This window comes from Eptesicus fuscus, chromosome 19 (assembly GCF_027574615.1).
Source record: "Eptesicus fuscus isolate TK198812 chromosome 19, DD_ASM_mEF_20220401, whole genome shotgun sequence".
Taxonomy (NCBI): domain Eukaryota; kingdom Metazoa; phylum Chordata; class Mammalia; order Chiroptera; family Vespertilionidae; genus Eptesicus; species Eptesicus fuscus.
The window spans coordinates 41,594,003-41,611,241 of record NC_072491.1 but is presented as its reverse complement, the minus strand read 5'-3'; the positions used below and the strand labels follow the sequence as shown (position 1 = coordinate 41,611,241).

General features: G+C 42.3%; 1 protein-coding gene across 2 annotated transcripts; it reads right to left on the bottom strand.

Annotated features, from left to right (window-relative positions):
- Positions 1 to 378: 378 nt before the first annotated feature.
- GDAP1 (ganglioside induced differentiation associated protein 1) lies at positions 379 to 16,556 on the bottom strand. Of its 2 annotated transcripts, XM_008150325.3 has the most exons (6): positions 16,173 to 16,556; positions 14,723 to 14,915; positions 4,273 to 4,446; positions 2,940 to 3,034; positions 1,762 to 1,876; positions 379 to 761 (listed from the first exon to the last, which is right to left on the bottom strand). In XM_008150325.3, exons 1-6 carry the CDS (start codon positions 16,287 to 16,289, stop codon positions 379 to 381), a joined length of 1,077 nt encoding a protein of 358 aa, XP_008148547.2. In that variant the 5' UTR covers positions 16,290 to 16,556. The 2 variants fall into 2 exon arrangements, with proteins under 2 accessions (XP_008148547.2, XP_028014519.2); XM_028158718.2 differs by lacking the exon at positions 16,173 to 16,556 and having other exon boundaries at positions 14,868 to 15,038.
- Positions 16,557 to 17,239: the final 683 nt, after the last annotated feature.

The window sequence follows — 17,239 nt, the reverse complement described above, 5'->3', positions numbered from 1 at the left end:
GTCTCCGATAAAGAGCTATGGGCAACCTCAGGTTATTATTACTGTCTGCTTGTAATAATAACCTCCCCCCCAAAAAAATAAAATTCAGAACCTCAACTGGCATTTTGGGTTCAAGGACTATTCTCTACCTATCAGCGTTAACATACCTGGACCTTGCGCGTGTGTTTAGGAGAGATGAGTTTAGGTTTGCAGATCAGTGATCGTAACATTACCAGCCCCGTAATGTGCATTGCCACCTCCCTGGCATAAACTACCCAAAGAGTAAAGTAAGATATGGTTTGTGCTGGTTGCCCAGGGTCATTCTTCACTGGGCCTGGCGGAGTGGACAAGGCTGAGCTAAATGGTAGGGTGAGCTGCCACCCCCGGATCCCCGCAAGCCTAGAAATAATTTGGTCGGGGTCTAATTATTAATACCAGGTTTCCAAATCTCTTTCTGAACAGCATGAAAGCCAAATAACCCACTCCTGCGAGCAAACCAACCACCAGGGTGGTGCCAAGAACTTTGGGGGCCCTCTTCCTGGCCACCCGGAGTGCTGTGGGCAGCACCGCGGAGATTAGGATGTTGTTGACGTGCCCTAAAACCTTGTGAAATGTTTTCCTCTTCAAGACACGCTCGTAATAGGTTTCCAAGTTGGGTCGCTTTCCATTTCCCCAGTTTCTCCTCGCAAACCCCAGGAACTTCAGGCGATGCAGCGTGACAGCGAGCGAGACGTCGGCCAGGGTGAAGGACTCTCCGCAGAGCCAGGGCTGGCGACCCTCTTCTAATCAGAGAGAGGGACACGGGACACGGAGAGTTAGGGCCTGGACCACGCACACAGGCAGACTCTACCTGGCATCTTGCGTCTCGGTCTTGAGGGCAGGTGTGAGGAGAGCAGGAGATGAAGGCCATGGTACATTTTCCTGGCAATCCTACTCAGCGAGTAATGTTATGCTAAAAACAAAGGCCATGCGTACGTATCCCAAGCTCAGGGAGACTTAACATCTGCCAGCCACCTCGGTCCCTACGTGGCGCCGGGGTCATTTGAGCTCAAAGCCCATCTGTCATTTAGGATAACAACAATAACACCGAATTTAGGAAAGCCCTGACATCTAATTGCCGGTCAGACTGCATCGACGTGAAATAGGACCCCTGAAGAATTTTTCTGCACAATGTAGATTCTGATGGTGCAATTCCAACCTAGCCTGTTTCACAAACGTGTCATTACAGTAGTTAGTTTAGTTGAGTAACCTGAGTAGGTGCTTGAATGCTCCCTCTAATTCTTTCCTTAGGCAGAGGGACAACTTCTCATCTACAGTCAAATATGAAGTGAGGCCAGCACGTGCAGACGGGCAGGCCGGCTGGGGAGCATCCACGCATCGTACCTGTGCACCTGACTTAGCCATGAGGCCAGGGCTCAGGTGCAAGCACACTGCCCCGTCCAGGGTGCTATTCCAGTTGACAGCAAAGCTGACGACCCCGTTAGCTGAAACTTGCTTCGCGTAGGGACTCTGTTACACTTCCCACAGTGACTGAGAGCAGCACTCACCGAGTGACATTTCAGGCCCGACTTTATGGATTTTCCTAAAGCTCACCTATTGTTTCCCGAAACCAGAGGAAATATAGGTTAACTCCTCCGGCATGGAGGCTCTCAGCTTCTCAGGATTGCTTACTAAATTCAAACTGCCCATGAAAATAATGAGAGAGCACTGTTACTGAAATCTAAGACTGTTCCCATAAATACTCCTGGTGTCCAGGAGAAAAGAATACAAATGAGAACCCACCTGGGGTTTCTTCGTTCCTTCTTTGCAACTCAGTTTCGACCTGATCCAAGACTTTCTCCAGCTCATCCAGAATTTTCTTCAAATATTTGACATTGTCATGGTCAAGCAGCTTTGACTAATTAACAAAAATAACGCGACAGATTACTTAAGCCTGTAAAAACAAGCGATGTAGAGCAAAGCAGATAAAAACTATTGTTGGGAACTGTTTATTGTAAATGAGAAGAATTACAACAGCTTCTTTAAAGCTAAGCTCCTGTGGACCAGAGGACCAGAGAGGGCGACGACGATGAGGGGCACAGAGATGCTTCTCGGGCCCAGCTCAGGAGTGGAACGTCAGCAGGCTTTGCTGAGTGAATAACTGGAATAACGGGAGGCTCTGGGGTGAGGGAGAAATCTGAAGGCAGTGAGGTACGGAGTGAGTGGAAAACAAGCAGTGCTGTGTGCAGGTGTCCCGTTTCTTCTGAGAAGCTCCTTTAGCTCAGAAAAGGTAAAGGAAGATGGGAAGCTGAGGGGGGGTGGGGTGTTGCTGCTTGCTACATCTTTAATATGGGAGAAGCTGGCACGTGTGGCTGGGCCATAGGAAAGAATCAACAGAAAGAGAAAGGCCGCCTGGTCGGCATGGCTCAGTGGTTGAGAGTCAACCTATGAACCAGGAGGTCACGGTTCGATTCCCAGTCAGGGCACATGCCTGGGTTGCGGGCTCGATCCCCAGTGTGGGCGTGCAGGAGGCAGTCAATCAATGATTCACTCTCATCATTGATGTTTTTATCTCTCCCTCTCCCTTCCTCTCTGAAATCAATTTTAAAAAAGTTTTTTAAGAGAGAGAGAAAGGTCAACTGTAACTGATGAAGCCCTTCGGAGGCAGAGAAGCCACAGACAGAGGGCAGCCTAGCACCTGCAGAGACAGAGGCCTCGAATGTTTTGTTAACCTGCTCTTACCTTTTAGAACTGTGCTTGGGAACCAGCATGCGCAATATCCGCTGTTTAAGCAGCTGTCGTTAGGTTTGAATGTCAAGCCGACTAAAGAACAATTCTTTCTGAAAGCGCAGCATGAGCCCAAGGTAAATGGTGCGCTGGTGACCTGCGATCTTTAATAGGAGATGTTCTAGAAGCAGTGCTAACGGCAGAACATTTAGCACAAACAGTGGGTGTCAGCTGAGGACACCTGGTCTACTCACTTTCAGTCGCTTCTGTTTTGCGATGTAGGCCTCTTGCAAATCTGGGTTTTCTTCGGCAAGTTTCTTCAGTTCGGACTCTGTGTTACCAATTTGGCCTGATAAGGAAATCATTTTTGAAATAGAAAATTATTTCCTTCCTTCTGTGCGAGAAACAAGGAGAAGGGGAAACTCGACGGTGAGAGCGGGAGTTCGGGGGTTCATGCCCTGCCTCTGCCTCGGGCTCCCCCTCTCTGTGCCTCAGTTTCGTCACCTTTAACATGGGCCCCTCAGAGTACCGGCTCAGGGGGAGGATTCAATGAGAAGCGCCTGGAAGGAGCTGAGGGAAGGCCCAGAACGTCCTAAGTGCTGGGTGCAGGGTACTTGCTCTACCTTTCCATACCTTTCAAGTTTTCTGTAAGGAACTTCTACAGGCAGAGAAGGGCAAAGCCTTATTTAAAATATTTATACAAATTCTAGGTGGCAGAATTGTATTTATCGGAACACTTGTTTCAAATCATAGGCGAGTCCTTATGAAGAGAAGGCGGGGGAACAAGAGGAAGGAGAGAAGCAGGAAGAGAGAGGAGAAAAAGAGAGTGCCGAAGAGGAGGGGAGGGGAGGGAGAGGAGAAGAGGGAGGAGGAGAGGTACCAAAGAGAAAGAAAAATAACATAAGAGAATGATAAAGGTGAGGCTTGGTTTCTGGAAAGAATGTAGTTTCTAGGTTTAGAAGATGGAGGTGTGTGTTTCTAGTCAGACATCCACAGAGTCTGACCACAGCCACCATCCCCCATTTTCCTGTCCCCGATTACTGTGCCACAGAGCACCCCCCCTCTGCTCCACACCTCACGTAGCAACCCTACGCCTTCCTCAGGCCAGGACAGGATAGAAGAGAGCTGGATGGCTCATTCAAGCTCTGTAATTCTGCAATCACTGAAGTTAGAGGCAAGTGAAACAGCCTGAAGTTCAGCTCCCTCACATAAGGAAAGGGAAGAACCAGAAATGTGAATGAGCTCAATTGCCGCTGTTCCCCACAGATGCCAGCTTTCCCGATTCCCAGTCCAGCTGTCCATGAGAACACGTCATGGTCTTTACTTTTCCACGGGTCACTCTTCTGAGTTTTATCCAAACTTGGCGCTCAAAGCCAAGAGCTGGAAAATGAGGACCTATAGACCATAAATGCCCAGCTGAACAGCTAAAGCACAGATCAATCTGGGTGCGTGATCCATCTATCACATGCCCATCCATGAAGCAAACTCAACAACTCTGTTCCCATCTCCTCTCAATGCTCACGCTAGATCTTAAATGAATTAAAAGAAACTCAGGACAGAATTCAGATTGTTAAGATTTATACATACTGCGAATCCTTGTTGTTGCATAAGTTGGGATCATGGAGTCCACGGTTAGCTCCGGATGCAAAATGCAGCCGTGTGTATAGGCATCCATTGGCAAGGAGTCAAGCAGTTCCCGATAGTGTTGTACCCGTGGGTAATACATGCTTCCTTTATCAGGCATTAACCTGGGTGTTTTTTCTAAAGTGCATATACAAACACATACACAAACATTAAAGGGAAAGTTATAAATGAAATATTACATCAGAAACAAAAACCCAACATCTCATCATTAACATTTTCAATATTGTATCAAGGCTTTAAAAGATATCTCCCGAGCCCAGAGATTCCAATTTCAAAATGGCCTAATGGACCAGGCCAGATCCCAAATCATGATCATTCTGGCATTCTCACACTTCTCCGCCTTACAAATTACTGCTCAGCCCTCAAGGTCTAGACATGCCAGCTCTTCCACAGAGCATTCCCTGCCCTCCTACAACTACCAGCATCTGCCTGGGCCAGGTATGCCTTCCTCTGTACACACAAAATACCGGGAACATACTCCATTAGAGCCCTGATCACCTTAATTAGCTGTATCTTTTTGCCCCATGAACCTCTGCCAGGGTAAGGGGCCTGTGGTCTGGGGTCTAGCATAGTGCCCCATACACTTCAGGCTCTTGGTAAAGGTTGGTTAAGAATGCAAGCTCATTACAGACAGATGTGCAGGGACTACTCTTTCCTAGGTTCCAATTAATACCAAGAGTTACCCTATTGATGCTATGTGAATGTGAAATGACAATCTTCATGGAATTTCTAATATGTTATCTCTGGAAAGTGGATTTTACATGAATCCTCATTTTCTGGTTAAAATCTAGACTATAGACTCCTTGAGGGCAAGGACCATGTTCTCTTTTGCATCCTCAGTACTTAATATCATATTTGGCTCAAAATAGGTACACAGTAAATTTTAATTAACAAATTAATTAATACATTCCCAAATTACTAGGAATTATAGACAATAGCAGACACATGTATTCATGGTTTCACTTTCCATTGCCTCAGCTACCTGCATTCAACCATGATCCAAAAACATTAAATGAAAAGCTCCAGAAATAAACAATTCATACGTTTTGCATTGCACGCCATTCTGAGTAGCATGATGAAATTTCATGCTGTCCCTTCCTATTAGTCACTTAGTAGCTGTCTCAGTTATCAGATCAAGTGTCACAGCATCACAGAGCTTGTGTTCAAGTCACCCTCTTTATTTCATAATAGTCCCAAAGCCATTCACAAAACTTTTATTGCAGTGTGTTGTTATAACTGTTCTGTTTTATTATTGTTATTGTGGTTAATCTCTTCCTAGGCCTAATTTATAAATTGAACTTTATTATAGATATGTATGCATAGGAAAAAAACATGATATGTAGGGTTTGGTACTATCCACAATTTCAGCCATTCACTGGGAGTCTTGTATCTATCTCCAACAGAAAAGGGGACTAGTGTTTTTGAGCTGGAGAAGCTCTACAGTATAAAGCACTGAGATATAGAAGCCAAGAAATTCTCCCAAGATCCCACAGCTAATTAGAGGCAGAAGAAGAACTAAAGTCATCTATCTCTTAATACAGTGCTCTGTTTTATTACATCATCATAACATCTTCAAAGAGCTTACTTTTCGGAGACTATCTAAGGATGATAAAGATGAATTACGTGCCCCAAAGGAGATGGCAATGTCCCTTCAGAATCACTTTCCATTTCCGCCTCTCAAACTGCCCGGAAAAAAAAAAATGCCAACTACCTTATTCCAATGAGTGAAAAGAACAGTCTCAGTTTTATTGATTTATTTCTCAGTTTGGGTTATTTATTGAACTTAGAATCCTTTTGAGCATCACCCACTCATTCATAAGTGTTGACAATTCAGAGTTGGTTGCAGGGAAGATTTCCTAATGCCAGACCAAGTAGCACAAGTTTTTGAAGCCAACAGGCTATTTCTGACTCTCTAAGAAAACACAAGATGGATTATTCTTCAAACTGCTAGGTTATCCAATTTTGAAGGCCGCATTAGGATCATCCAGAATGAAGTGTCAGCTACACACCGCCTGCCAACAGGGGATTTACCCAACCAGAGCACACTTCCTTGCTGACCTTTCAAGATCTCTTGATCTCATTGTGTCACCGGGATGCCAACCAATCAATGCACGGTACACACATCCCACTTCCATGAGTACAACACGCTGGATGCCTTCTAAGGTCCTTGAAATGCTGAGAGTTCTTAACCTTTTACGTACCACCACCCTCTGCTCAAAATATTGTTCTTAAATGTGTGAAATACAAGCTGTGTTAGCACTCGGTGTGCTCAAGTAATCCATTATGAGAATCACTCATTCTGAGTAGATTCTTGCCCTTGTCCAAGAGAGAAGACCTGAGCTGACCCTGCGGTCCGGGGCTGAGGCCAGTCTGTATGATGCAAACTCCAGCTAATCTACAAGACATGTAATCATGAAAATAAATTCTTGTTGTTTTAAAAAGAATGCATAAAATACAAACATAGGATTGTATAAGAAATTGATTATATTAAAATATAGTTATGAAAGTAATTTTAAATGATAAAATACTAATATGGGTGCCTATGTGTTAATATATTAACAAGATTTAGCAGCAGGTCTATCATTTCAAAAAAAATGGAGTATAAATGATAATTTTAAATATCTGCAATAACTTGATATGCTATGAGCACATCTGTGATTTCTATTGGTAACAAAGTCAGAGGCGTTCCTGCTACTGCTGTGGATTATGCCTACATTAGAAAGGAGAGGAAATAATAAATTTCTACTGGAAATTAGTGAAAACAAGATATAATTTCCCCCATCTAAGTAAGATCTCAAATCTCCTGAATTCTATTCATAGACCACGAAGGGCAAAGTGTCATCTGAGAACCCCTGAGCTTTCCCAAGACACTCTCAGGGGCTCCCCAACGTCAAAGCTGTTTTTATTGTAATTCTAAGATGTTGGTTGTTTTTTCACTCTTCTCTCTCTGTACAGTGTTGTTGTGCAGGGGCTACCTGACTCCTCCCTCCCACAGTTCATGGCCCGTAGGCCTGCGCATTCTTGTGTTTCAGACTTCTCTCCACTTTAATTGCCAGTGTGGTCGATATTGATAGACGTGACCCAGGTATCCTCAATAATTTTTAACACAAAGCGACCCAGAAACCAAAAAGTTTAAGAACCACTGCTTTAGGACTCTAAGAACCTCAGCTTAATACCATAAATGGTGCAGCATTTTTAAATGCTTCCCAGTGGTTAAACTCATGGTTCCTGGCCCTGGCTGCCTTCTGGTGCCAGGCCTGAGGCTTGTGTCCAGGAGAGCAGCCATGTCCCCCTGGAAAGTGAGAGAGAGCAGGAAAAAGAGGGCTGGTTGCTTTCTGGGGAGGGAGGCTTCATGCGGCCAGGCCTGAACTCTTCCAATGTTGAAATGCATGCAAATAATGCTCTTGACTCAGTACACCATTGCTATGTAACTCTCTCCCGAAACGCTGTGTCAGAGCAGAAAACACCCGCGGGTCCCGCTTCTCTTCCAGTCTCAGCCTCGCCCGAGCCCTAGACTTCTCTCCGCTTTAATTGCCAGTGTGGTCACCACCTCCTGTCACCAGAGCACAGCAGTCAAAACACAGCTGGGAATTTCCTTTGAACTATACACATCTTCCCTCTCACTCTCATCAACCTTTATTTGCCAGTCCTTTCAGCTTTGTTATCATCCTGCGAAAATTAATAAACAAAACCCTCATTTCAATGGAGGCGGAAGGCTGGGAGAACTCTAACACATGTCTCTCAAAGCTCACTACGGACCCCACAGGAAGACACGCACCAGCACCTCCAACATCCTCCTCCCACCTAAGCTGGAGGAGGGAAAGGTTCCTCCCGGCCCAGCAACAGCTCCGCCAATGGGAGGCCTCCAAATTCAGCCAATGAGAAGTCACTAACTAATCTTTGAACTTTGAATTTCCTACAATGGATTCTTCGTTTACAACCCTCCCTCCTTTGTCCATACAAGAGTGTGTTCCTCTTGTTTCTCTGCGCTTGCACATGGTTCACCCTTAGGCCACATGTCCCAAATTGCAATTCTTTGTTCTCAAATAAACACATTGTGCTGGAGAGATATCTGGCTATTTGTTAAAGGTCAATATACTAAAATATATGTGGATAGAGGGTCCTGGGTATGTGTGTGTGTGTGTGTGTGTGTGTGTGTGTGTGTGTGTGTGTGTGTTACCTAGGCATGTGCCCTTGACAGATTTGAACCCAGGACCCTTGAGTCCGCAGGCACACACTCTATCCACTGAGCCGAACCAGACAGGGTCGTAATCAAGGACTTTTAAGAAGCAGGCAATCGGAAGAGTTCCCAGCATTGGGGAATAGGGTTGCAGTAGTGGAAGCCGCGATTAGCAGTCACTGGAAGAATAAATAAGAAAAATAGCCCAGTTGGTGTGGCTTAGTGGATGAGCATGGGCCTATGAACCAGGAGGTCATGGGTTCAATTCTGGTCAGGGCACATGCCTGGATTGCGGGCTCCATCCCCAATAGAGGGCATTCAGGAGGCAGCCAACCAATGATTCCCTCTCATCATTGATGTTTCCATCTCTCTCTCTCGCTCTCCTTTCCTCTCTGAAATCAATTTTTAAAAAAGAATAAATAAATAACTTGCATAAGATCTGACTTCCTAGAAGACTGAGTAGGGGACAAGACAGGTCTTGTATTGCACCTAAATTTAGGCAACAACTTAGAAAAAGGCAGATAGACATAAAAAAACAGAATGACGTGATAAACAATGAGAGAAAACAAGTTTTATGTTTTTTTAATCAGAAAGAAACAATAAAAGCATTCTGCAGCCCTTTAATTCTCAAGTCCCTATATTGCTGGTGATAATAACAATGGCCTTGAGCCATTTAAAAAAATTACATTCAGTTCCAAGAGCAAAAAATAAAAAGGATCTAAGGACTTAAAGGCATAAGCTTTCATTATTTTACTAAATTCACTACTCTGATTGCCTGCATTCCCTTGTGATGCAGATAAAAGAGGCATTTTATGCCTGTTTTCAAGAAAGACTCCCCCAGGTCTATTTGAAGAACTTTCAGGTCTTCTTTACTAGCTCAATGAAAACAGAGTAGATTTCATTTCTAACTCAGTCCTTTTGTTGATTTTTTTTTTTCTATTCTACTTAGATCACTTAGTGATGACATCCTATCTAATAAAAGAGTGATATGCAAATTAACCATCACTCCGTTACAAAGATGGCGGGGACCAAGCGGTGAGGCAGGATCCTCCCACTCCAGTAGCAGATCCAGCCTCGCTGCTCTGCCGCCTCTGGAGTGTCCAGAGGTAGCGGAACCAGCCTTGCTGCTGCTGAAGTGTTTGGGCCTGTTGGCCTAGCCAGGGGTCGCGGGGACCAACCGGAGAGGCAGGGTCCACCCACTCCAATGGGGGATCCAGCCTCACTGCTCCCCAGCCTCTGGAAGTGTCCAGGCCTGTCAGCTGGGCCAGGGGCCTTGGCAGGCTTCGCTCCCTTCTCTGCTTCGCTCAGTCCGCAGGAAGCCCTATTCTTGCACAAATAGGCCCGAGGAAGCCCTATTCTTGCAGGAATCTTCCTGCAACAGGCCTCTAGTTAGTATATAAGATAATATGCATCAACTAGCTGAACAAGATTATACCCTTCAACAAGTCATACACCTGACCATTAGAAAATATACTAATAGTAAACAATTAAGTTATGACCTGAAGCAAAAGGAATGGTTAAAAACTATAATTCAAGATTATTTTAACTTTGGTGCTAGCAAGATCAAATCTAAACACAGACAAGGAAAATTACATGGTGTCAAATTATACAAATTCACCATATGCACCCAGGATTTTCCGTTATATATTAACCCTTTGCACTCACTTGCTTTTTTCTCGATTCCTTTATTCTACTCGGGATTTAATTTTTTAAATACCCCAGATTTTACAAAGCGCGGCAGTAGAATAAAAAAATGGAGTTTCTTTTCATACAAACTTACTTATTTGGATTTTTTTATATTTCAAATTATTGATACATTCAATACAATTCGACATACGAGCTGCTACCGATGCTAACCGTGTCGAGTCACACTCGACATCCGAGTGCAAAAGATTAAATTACCAAAATTCAATATTCACCATGTTTCCAGGTTACCACTGGCAGTAAAAAATATCATATGTTCTAGTATTTTGCAGTTATTTTATGCCCACATTTTTTTATTATCTAGTGGCCAAATTAAAGGTCACCCAATGAGATTATGAATAGTATAAGAAACATCTGGATTTTAAATTCCTATTATTAGTGTGTATATTCACTTGTCACATCCATTTCTCCTGAGTTCTCCTAATTTGGCTTACTATCATACCTCATCTAGATTAATAAATTGCTTGCTTTACTGTAACTACTCTTCATCACATGCCCAGGTAGGAAAAGTTGTCACATATATGAAAACTGAGTAGTAATAATAGTACATGGATGTCTTGCAAGCAGGTTTGGCATCGTCCAAGTTTATAGAACGAAATTACCTTTGAAGATAAGTAAGTTTTTAATGATTTGGGGTCTTTCAAATTGGGACCTTCTACCAATTAATACCTACTAAATGTCTACTGAAAGAATGAATCAAGAGATTGTTCTTGGCCAGCCTTTGGTTGAGCAACAGAGTAGTTCTAAATTCTTCCTTTGACCCAACCTCTGACCTCAGGAACATATCACTGTTAAAGTACAAAATTCAACTGAGTACATTTGAAGATCTAATTGGCTTTCTTAAGTGATTCATGAATCGGGCTGATGTCTACACCAGTCTTCCATGTAACTGCTTTAAAAAAATCAAGTATAGCCATCATTCAATTTAATATTCACTTTCTTTGGCTAAATCTTGGAAAGACTGTCTTGGTGATCAAATTTTTCCCCCAAACTAGCAGTTATTTAATGGACTTATCTCATAAGGGTGGAAATATGGAAATACTGATTACAGAGAGAGATTGAGAAAGGTCATTTTTAGTATAATCCCCAGCTGATAGACTAACACGGGATAGCAAATAGTAACAGTGAAGGAGATACCAGTTCACTACACTCTATTCTTTAGAATGGATACACTTAATTAAAGTCTCCCTATTATAACCCTGGGCAACTATACACCTCATGAAATCCATTCACTTATCATTCTAATTTGCCAACTCCTTCATAGTTCCATCCATAACTGGACAAAATGCTACATATTCCAACCAGTTAAAAATGCAGCAGGTTACAATTCCCCATTTTCTAGATAGAACCTATACTTTGGAAACAATTTCAGATCATACTAGCCTTTTGTTTTATTATTGGCTTTTATTGGTAACTTATTAGCCAGCCAGGTCTCCCATCCTTCATTGATGGAGATGACTTTTAAAAACAACATTCACACACTACATTTAACCTTGTTAAACTTTATCTCAGTTATCTTTCCATTTTATTGTTCCATTAGAAACATTTCATAAGCTAGTCAACATATTAACCATCCTAGCTTTTCTGTCATTTACAAATCTAATAATATTTCTGCTATGTCTTTATTCAAGTCATTTATAGAATTGTTAGGCTCCTTGGAGAATAGAAGCCTATATGAACACCAGTAGAGATCCCTGTCCAGGTTGACATTTATTTTCAATAATTCACTTATTTTAATAATTCAAATGCATTTATTAAGTTCCTATTAAAGAATATTCACCATATGAGGCATTGGAAATACTGTCGTTAATAAGACAGACACTGTCTCTGACCTTTTGATGTTTAGAGTGGTCTGCAAGCAATTGAAATAATTAAAATAAAGTGAAATAAAAATTATTATAGGATAAGTGAAACGACAGTCTATGGCTAAAGGAGCAGCCTAGTATAAGAAATCTAAAATGAATATTCTTCAATACAGTGGTTTATTCAACTGAAAATGTACATTTCATCAAGCCATATTTGCTCCTTCATTCCACAAGGGTATCATATAAAGCAATTGTAAATGCTCTACTTAAATCAAGATACACAATATCAAGAATCATGCCTGGCACATAATAGACTCTTTTTGTTAAGTGTTAGTTAATGACATTTCTAACCAGCTCCCAGTGATACCAGTGCCACTGGTCAATGGAAGACACTTTAAGTAGCACGAATTGGTAGAATTCCCCACTCCGCCTCCTTGACAATTGGGATAACACTTGCCTATCTCTTGTCTGGCTCTTTTCCTAATCACCCTGCGTTCCTAATGATAGATATAAAGTATCTTAATGATAATTGTGATAACACTTGCACGTTTGTTTTTTATTTAATACTTGGGGATAAACTGCATCTGTAGATTAGACTAGTCTTCATTTATGTAACTAATTGTTCTTGTGCTGGTTTAATATGGGTTTTAGGTCCTTTAATAATAATATTTTACAACACTAAGACTACTCTCCTAGGAAAGAGGAATGAGTAAAATAGGAACCAGCTGGACTTGCTTTATGTCTGCAATTGATAAAACGATGTCACCTAATCCGAGAGGACGAACAGAAGTCAAGTCACCAAGGACCTGGAATACGTTAGGGTCAGCTTCGGGCTACAAGCTAGGATTCTTGATTTCTTACTTATTCGGTTGGTATACCAGAATTAAAGTCCTTAGTTTCCATAATTTTATCTTAACACTTATCCCACAATGACTCCTCCTCTGATTCAATAAGTTACAATAAGAACCAAGTATTTCCCTTGTTAGAGAAGGACTCAGAATGTGTTTCAGTTTTGTTGTTATACAGTCAAAGGAAAAGGAAAAGCCTAAGGAACATTTTAAGAAAGCCTAATAATCATTAACATTACTATGTCATTAAGTAACATATTTCATATTACTCAGTACCTCAGAGGAGAAACCATGTAAGGAGGAAGAGATAAGGAGAAGGCGGAGGAGGAGGAGAATGGTAGTAGTAGTAGTTTAAGAGATACTAACAAAAGATTTAAATATGATTTTTCCATTTACTGTATCATTTTAAAGCTTGTGATTATTTAAAACAGAATTCTTGTACAATTATTTTTTATTCACATTATTATAACCACTTTTCCCAATAAATACCAATTACTATTTAATAGGCTTGTCCATTTCCAAAAAGCTCAAAGTTGAGAAAAATGGTATCAAATCAATTAGCCATCATTTTCAATACAATCCCCAGCATATAGACTCAGAGGGATGGCAGGTAATGATGAAGGAAAAAGCCATTCATTAAATTCTTTCATTTAGATCAATGGCCACCTCTAAATAACACCTCCAGTCAGAATCCTAGAGAACTGAATAGCTGGATTAAGAGCAGAAGCAGCCCATTGCTCATCGAATTCCCTGGGCTCCCTGCCCCCTTCAGGTCCCATATCTGTTTTCCTTCAAATTAGTACCTCAGACATTTTTCTTGGCCAATTTCCTTACTCAGTTTCCAGTGATTTGACATTATATTTTGGTTTTAATTTGCCCAATCAATATCAACACAACTGATGGGAGATGGAGCGTAACTGGATCTCATGCAGCTTCTTTTGCAGAATACTCTGCTGACAGCTAGGTGCCCTGTGTTCTGATCTTGGTCCTGCCAGTCCTGATCAGCTGTGGAATCTTGGGCAAATCAGTGAAGCCACAGTCTCCTCAAAGGATTGTCATGAGGAACAAGTGACACATGTGTAAGTGGCAATGACTATGGAAGACAGTTGGTACAATATGAAGATATGGATTTGAAGGGCTTGCATTCCAGCCCTACCCTGACAAAGCTATATTACCTTAGGCAATCCCTCATGTACAAAATGGGAATAACTAGTCTACCGCACCTGTCTCAGATGGGTTCTTTGAAGACTGAATAGAACAGAAATTATAAAATGCCTGATATAAAACAGGCTATCAATAAGTGATTGTTACTTAAAGGCACTATAATTCCTTACAAGAGATGAAATTCAAACTATACAGGAGTAACAGGGCACAAGAACTCAAAAGTATACCAACATTCTATTCTCCCTTGCCTATAATTTATTCCTCTGTTTCCCTCTTATTGTTTTTAAGGTGGAACCATTTGGTAGAACAGATGAGACTGATTTTCATAGTGTACATTTAGAATCAATATTATGAATTTGACCTTAAGGCAACTAAATTAACCACCACAAGCCACACACCTGCAGGGTTTTTTTTACATGTAAATGTAAAACATTAAAATTTGTAGTTTACATGAAATTTAAATGGAGTTGTACTGGTTTATACAAAATTTATGTTATTGGCCTAATTTATTTTTGTGTGCTTATGGAAATGGAAAAGTTTTTATCACTAAACCACCATCATGAAACCAATAAGAAAAAAAAAAGGAAGAAAGGGAAGGAATGGGGAAGGAAGGGAGGGAAGAACAGATGGAGGGAACACACAGACTTGTGTTAAAAGTAAATCCAAGAAATCACAAATAGCCTTAACATTACCATCCAGGAAAGTCTGTTCAAGATAATCAATGATCTGAGTGGCCTCACAAATAATGCTTTCCCCGTGGATAAGGACAGGCACTTCTCCAGTTGAGTTCAAACGCATAAACCAAGGCTCATTGTGCTCACTCAGGGGCAGACTTACATCATGTTCCTCGCACTTCAATGCCTTTTCAGCAATTACCAAGCGCACCTGGAAGAGGTCACACCGGTTACCACAGAGCATGGGGGCTTTCAATTAAATGGCATCCCTGGATACCACTAGGCAGCTTTCCTGTGCTTCCCTGAGTTATTAATGTTTTCAACATCCTCTTTAGCTACAGTCCTGTGCAGCATGACTACCGTTGGGTCAACAACAGACTGCATATATGATAGTGGTCCCATAAGATTATAATGAAGCTAAAAATTCCTATCCCTTAGTGATGTCATAGCCATCCTAGCATCATAGCACAACACATTACTCACATGTTTGTGGTGACGCTGGTGTAAACAAACACACTGCACTGCCAGTCGTCCATAATTATGTGCATGCGTACTATTATGTACAGTACATAATACCTGATAATGACACTATATGACTGTGTTACTGGTTTATGTATGTACTATACTGTACTTTTATCCCGGTATTTAGAGTTCACTTGTAAAACAATATGTCACGTTACACCAGCAGCAGCCTCATATATTTTGTTTTTACCTGTCTCTTGATTGCATCATTTTCTCTTGTGTGTAAATTTAATCTCATGTAGTTTTGTACATGAACATGCTGTACAGGCTTGTAGCCTAGGAGCCATAAACTATACCATACAGTCTAGGTATGCAGCAGGCTGTACCATCTAGGTTTGTGGATGTGCACTCTGTGATGTTCTCAGAGCAACAGACTCACCTAACAATGCATTTATCAGAACATGTCACTGTATTCCTGTTCTAGAATTAACAAGTCAGATATAATCTAGCGTCTTGTTCCTATGAATTAGAAAAGATCAGTAATGACAATGACTCTGGCTACAATAATTCAGTCACCCTCCCCATCACCAATACTTTCTTTGTGCCCTAAACCTAATTATATCCTCCCCAAAGAAGAAACTGCAATACAAATACGCTAGACCTTGTGAAAGAGAACGGATGGGAACAAAATGGAGTAAAATCGGTGTTTGGGCTGTTGGAAAGCGCTTCCCTCTGCCTCCCTCTGTGAGGCCCAGGGGACAAGGCCTCCAGCCGGAACACCGAAAGTGATGCTTTTGGTCGTGTTCCATGAGTGGCAGCTCCTCCGGCATAGCCTTTCCATCTCAGGCTGATGCTCCTTGCCCCCCACTAAGGCGCACCCCGGCCCTGGAGGGAGCTGTGGTGGGGAGGCCTGTTTCCAGGTGGGCCAGTGCGGGCCAGGCCCCGAGGGAGCTGTCCTGGTGCTGAAACCCGATCCTCTCCGCCCTCCGCCGGCCGAGGCCTTTACCTTTTGGGAGCTGAAGGAATGTGTCCAATGGTACAGAATGAGCTTAACCTCCGCCTCCGACTTGCCTTCCGCCATCAAGGGCGCGCCCCCTCCCTGCTCATCCTGCATCTGAGCCATTTCGAGGTGCTCTCTGTATTTCTCCCACCCGCACTGCCTTGCAAAGCTTGGGTCGTTTTCCCGCGATGCCTCTCCGAGCCTGGAAAGCGAGTTCGTGCGCACGGGCCGCTGGGAAGTGTAGTTTCTGCAGCCAGAAAATTGTGGGGCAGCGTCTGCAAAACTGGGGTGTACGTGAGCCAGAAAGCCTCTGGGGCACGGGAGTCATCGGGAGGCGCAAGTAGTCGTTTTTTAGAGGAAACAACCTAAAATGAATCCCTGGTCATTAAAGTGGGTAATGAATAATGTTGGTAGCAAATTACTCGTTGGTTTTGGAGGTGAAGTAGAGGTTGCTCAGATATAAAAACAGCAATTTTCCAGGATTTTTAGAGTTCCTCTGGGAAAGACCTACCTTTGGCAGAGGGGAAGTTCCAGTTGCCAAAGCAACAGGATAAGGATCTAGGTGTTGTCATTAGAAGAAGCTACTACAGAGTCGTGCAAACTAATTTATCATTTTTTTTAAATACTTTATTTATTTCAGAGAGGAAAGGAGAGAGAGAAAGAGATAGAAATATCAATGATGAGACAGAACCATTGGTCGGCTGCCTCCTGGCATGCCCCCCGCTGGGGATTGAGCCTGAAACCTGGGCATGTGTCCTGACTGGGAATTGAACCATGACCTCCTGGTTCATAGGTCCATGCTCAACCACTGAGCCATGCCAGCTGGGCCAAACTAATTTATCATCATCATCATCATCATCATCATAAACAACTAATACACAATGGTGAGGAAAAATAGTTTAGTTGTTAAATACAGAAATTTTTAGAACAGATCTACCTGAATTCATGTCCTGGTTTTCCAATATTTCCCATTTTTGTAGTGGAGATAATTTACTACCCTAATAAGGTTTTTATGACAATTAAGTAACTAAATACAATGTTAAAAACTTAAAACAGCCTGGCATGTTGTAGGT

What these genes read in the sequence shown, in the direction of transcription:
- GDAP1 (XM_008150325.3), bottom strand. Translation starts at nt 16,289, where the DNA reads ATGGCTCAGATGCAGGATGAGCAGGGAGGGGGCGCGCCCTTGATGGCG. An exon ending in ATTCCTTCAGCTCCCAAAAG is followed by an intron (nt 14,916 to 16,172) that starts GTAAAGGCCTCG and finishes GACCTCTTCCAG; the next exon opens with GTGCGCTTGGTAATTGCTGA. An exon ending in CAAAACAGAAGCGACTGAAA is followed by an intron (nt 1,877 to 2,939) that starts GTGAGTAGACCA and finishes TTTGTTAATTAG; the next exon opens with TCAAAGCTGCTTGACCATGA.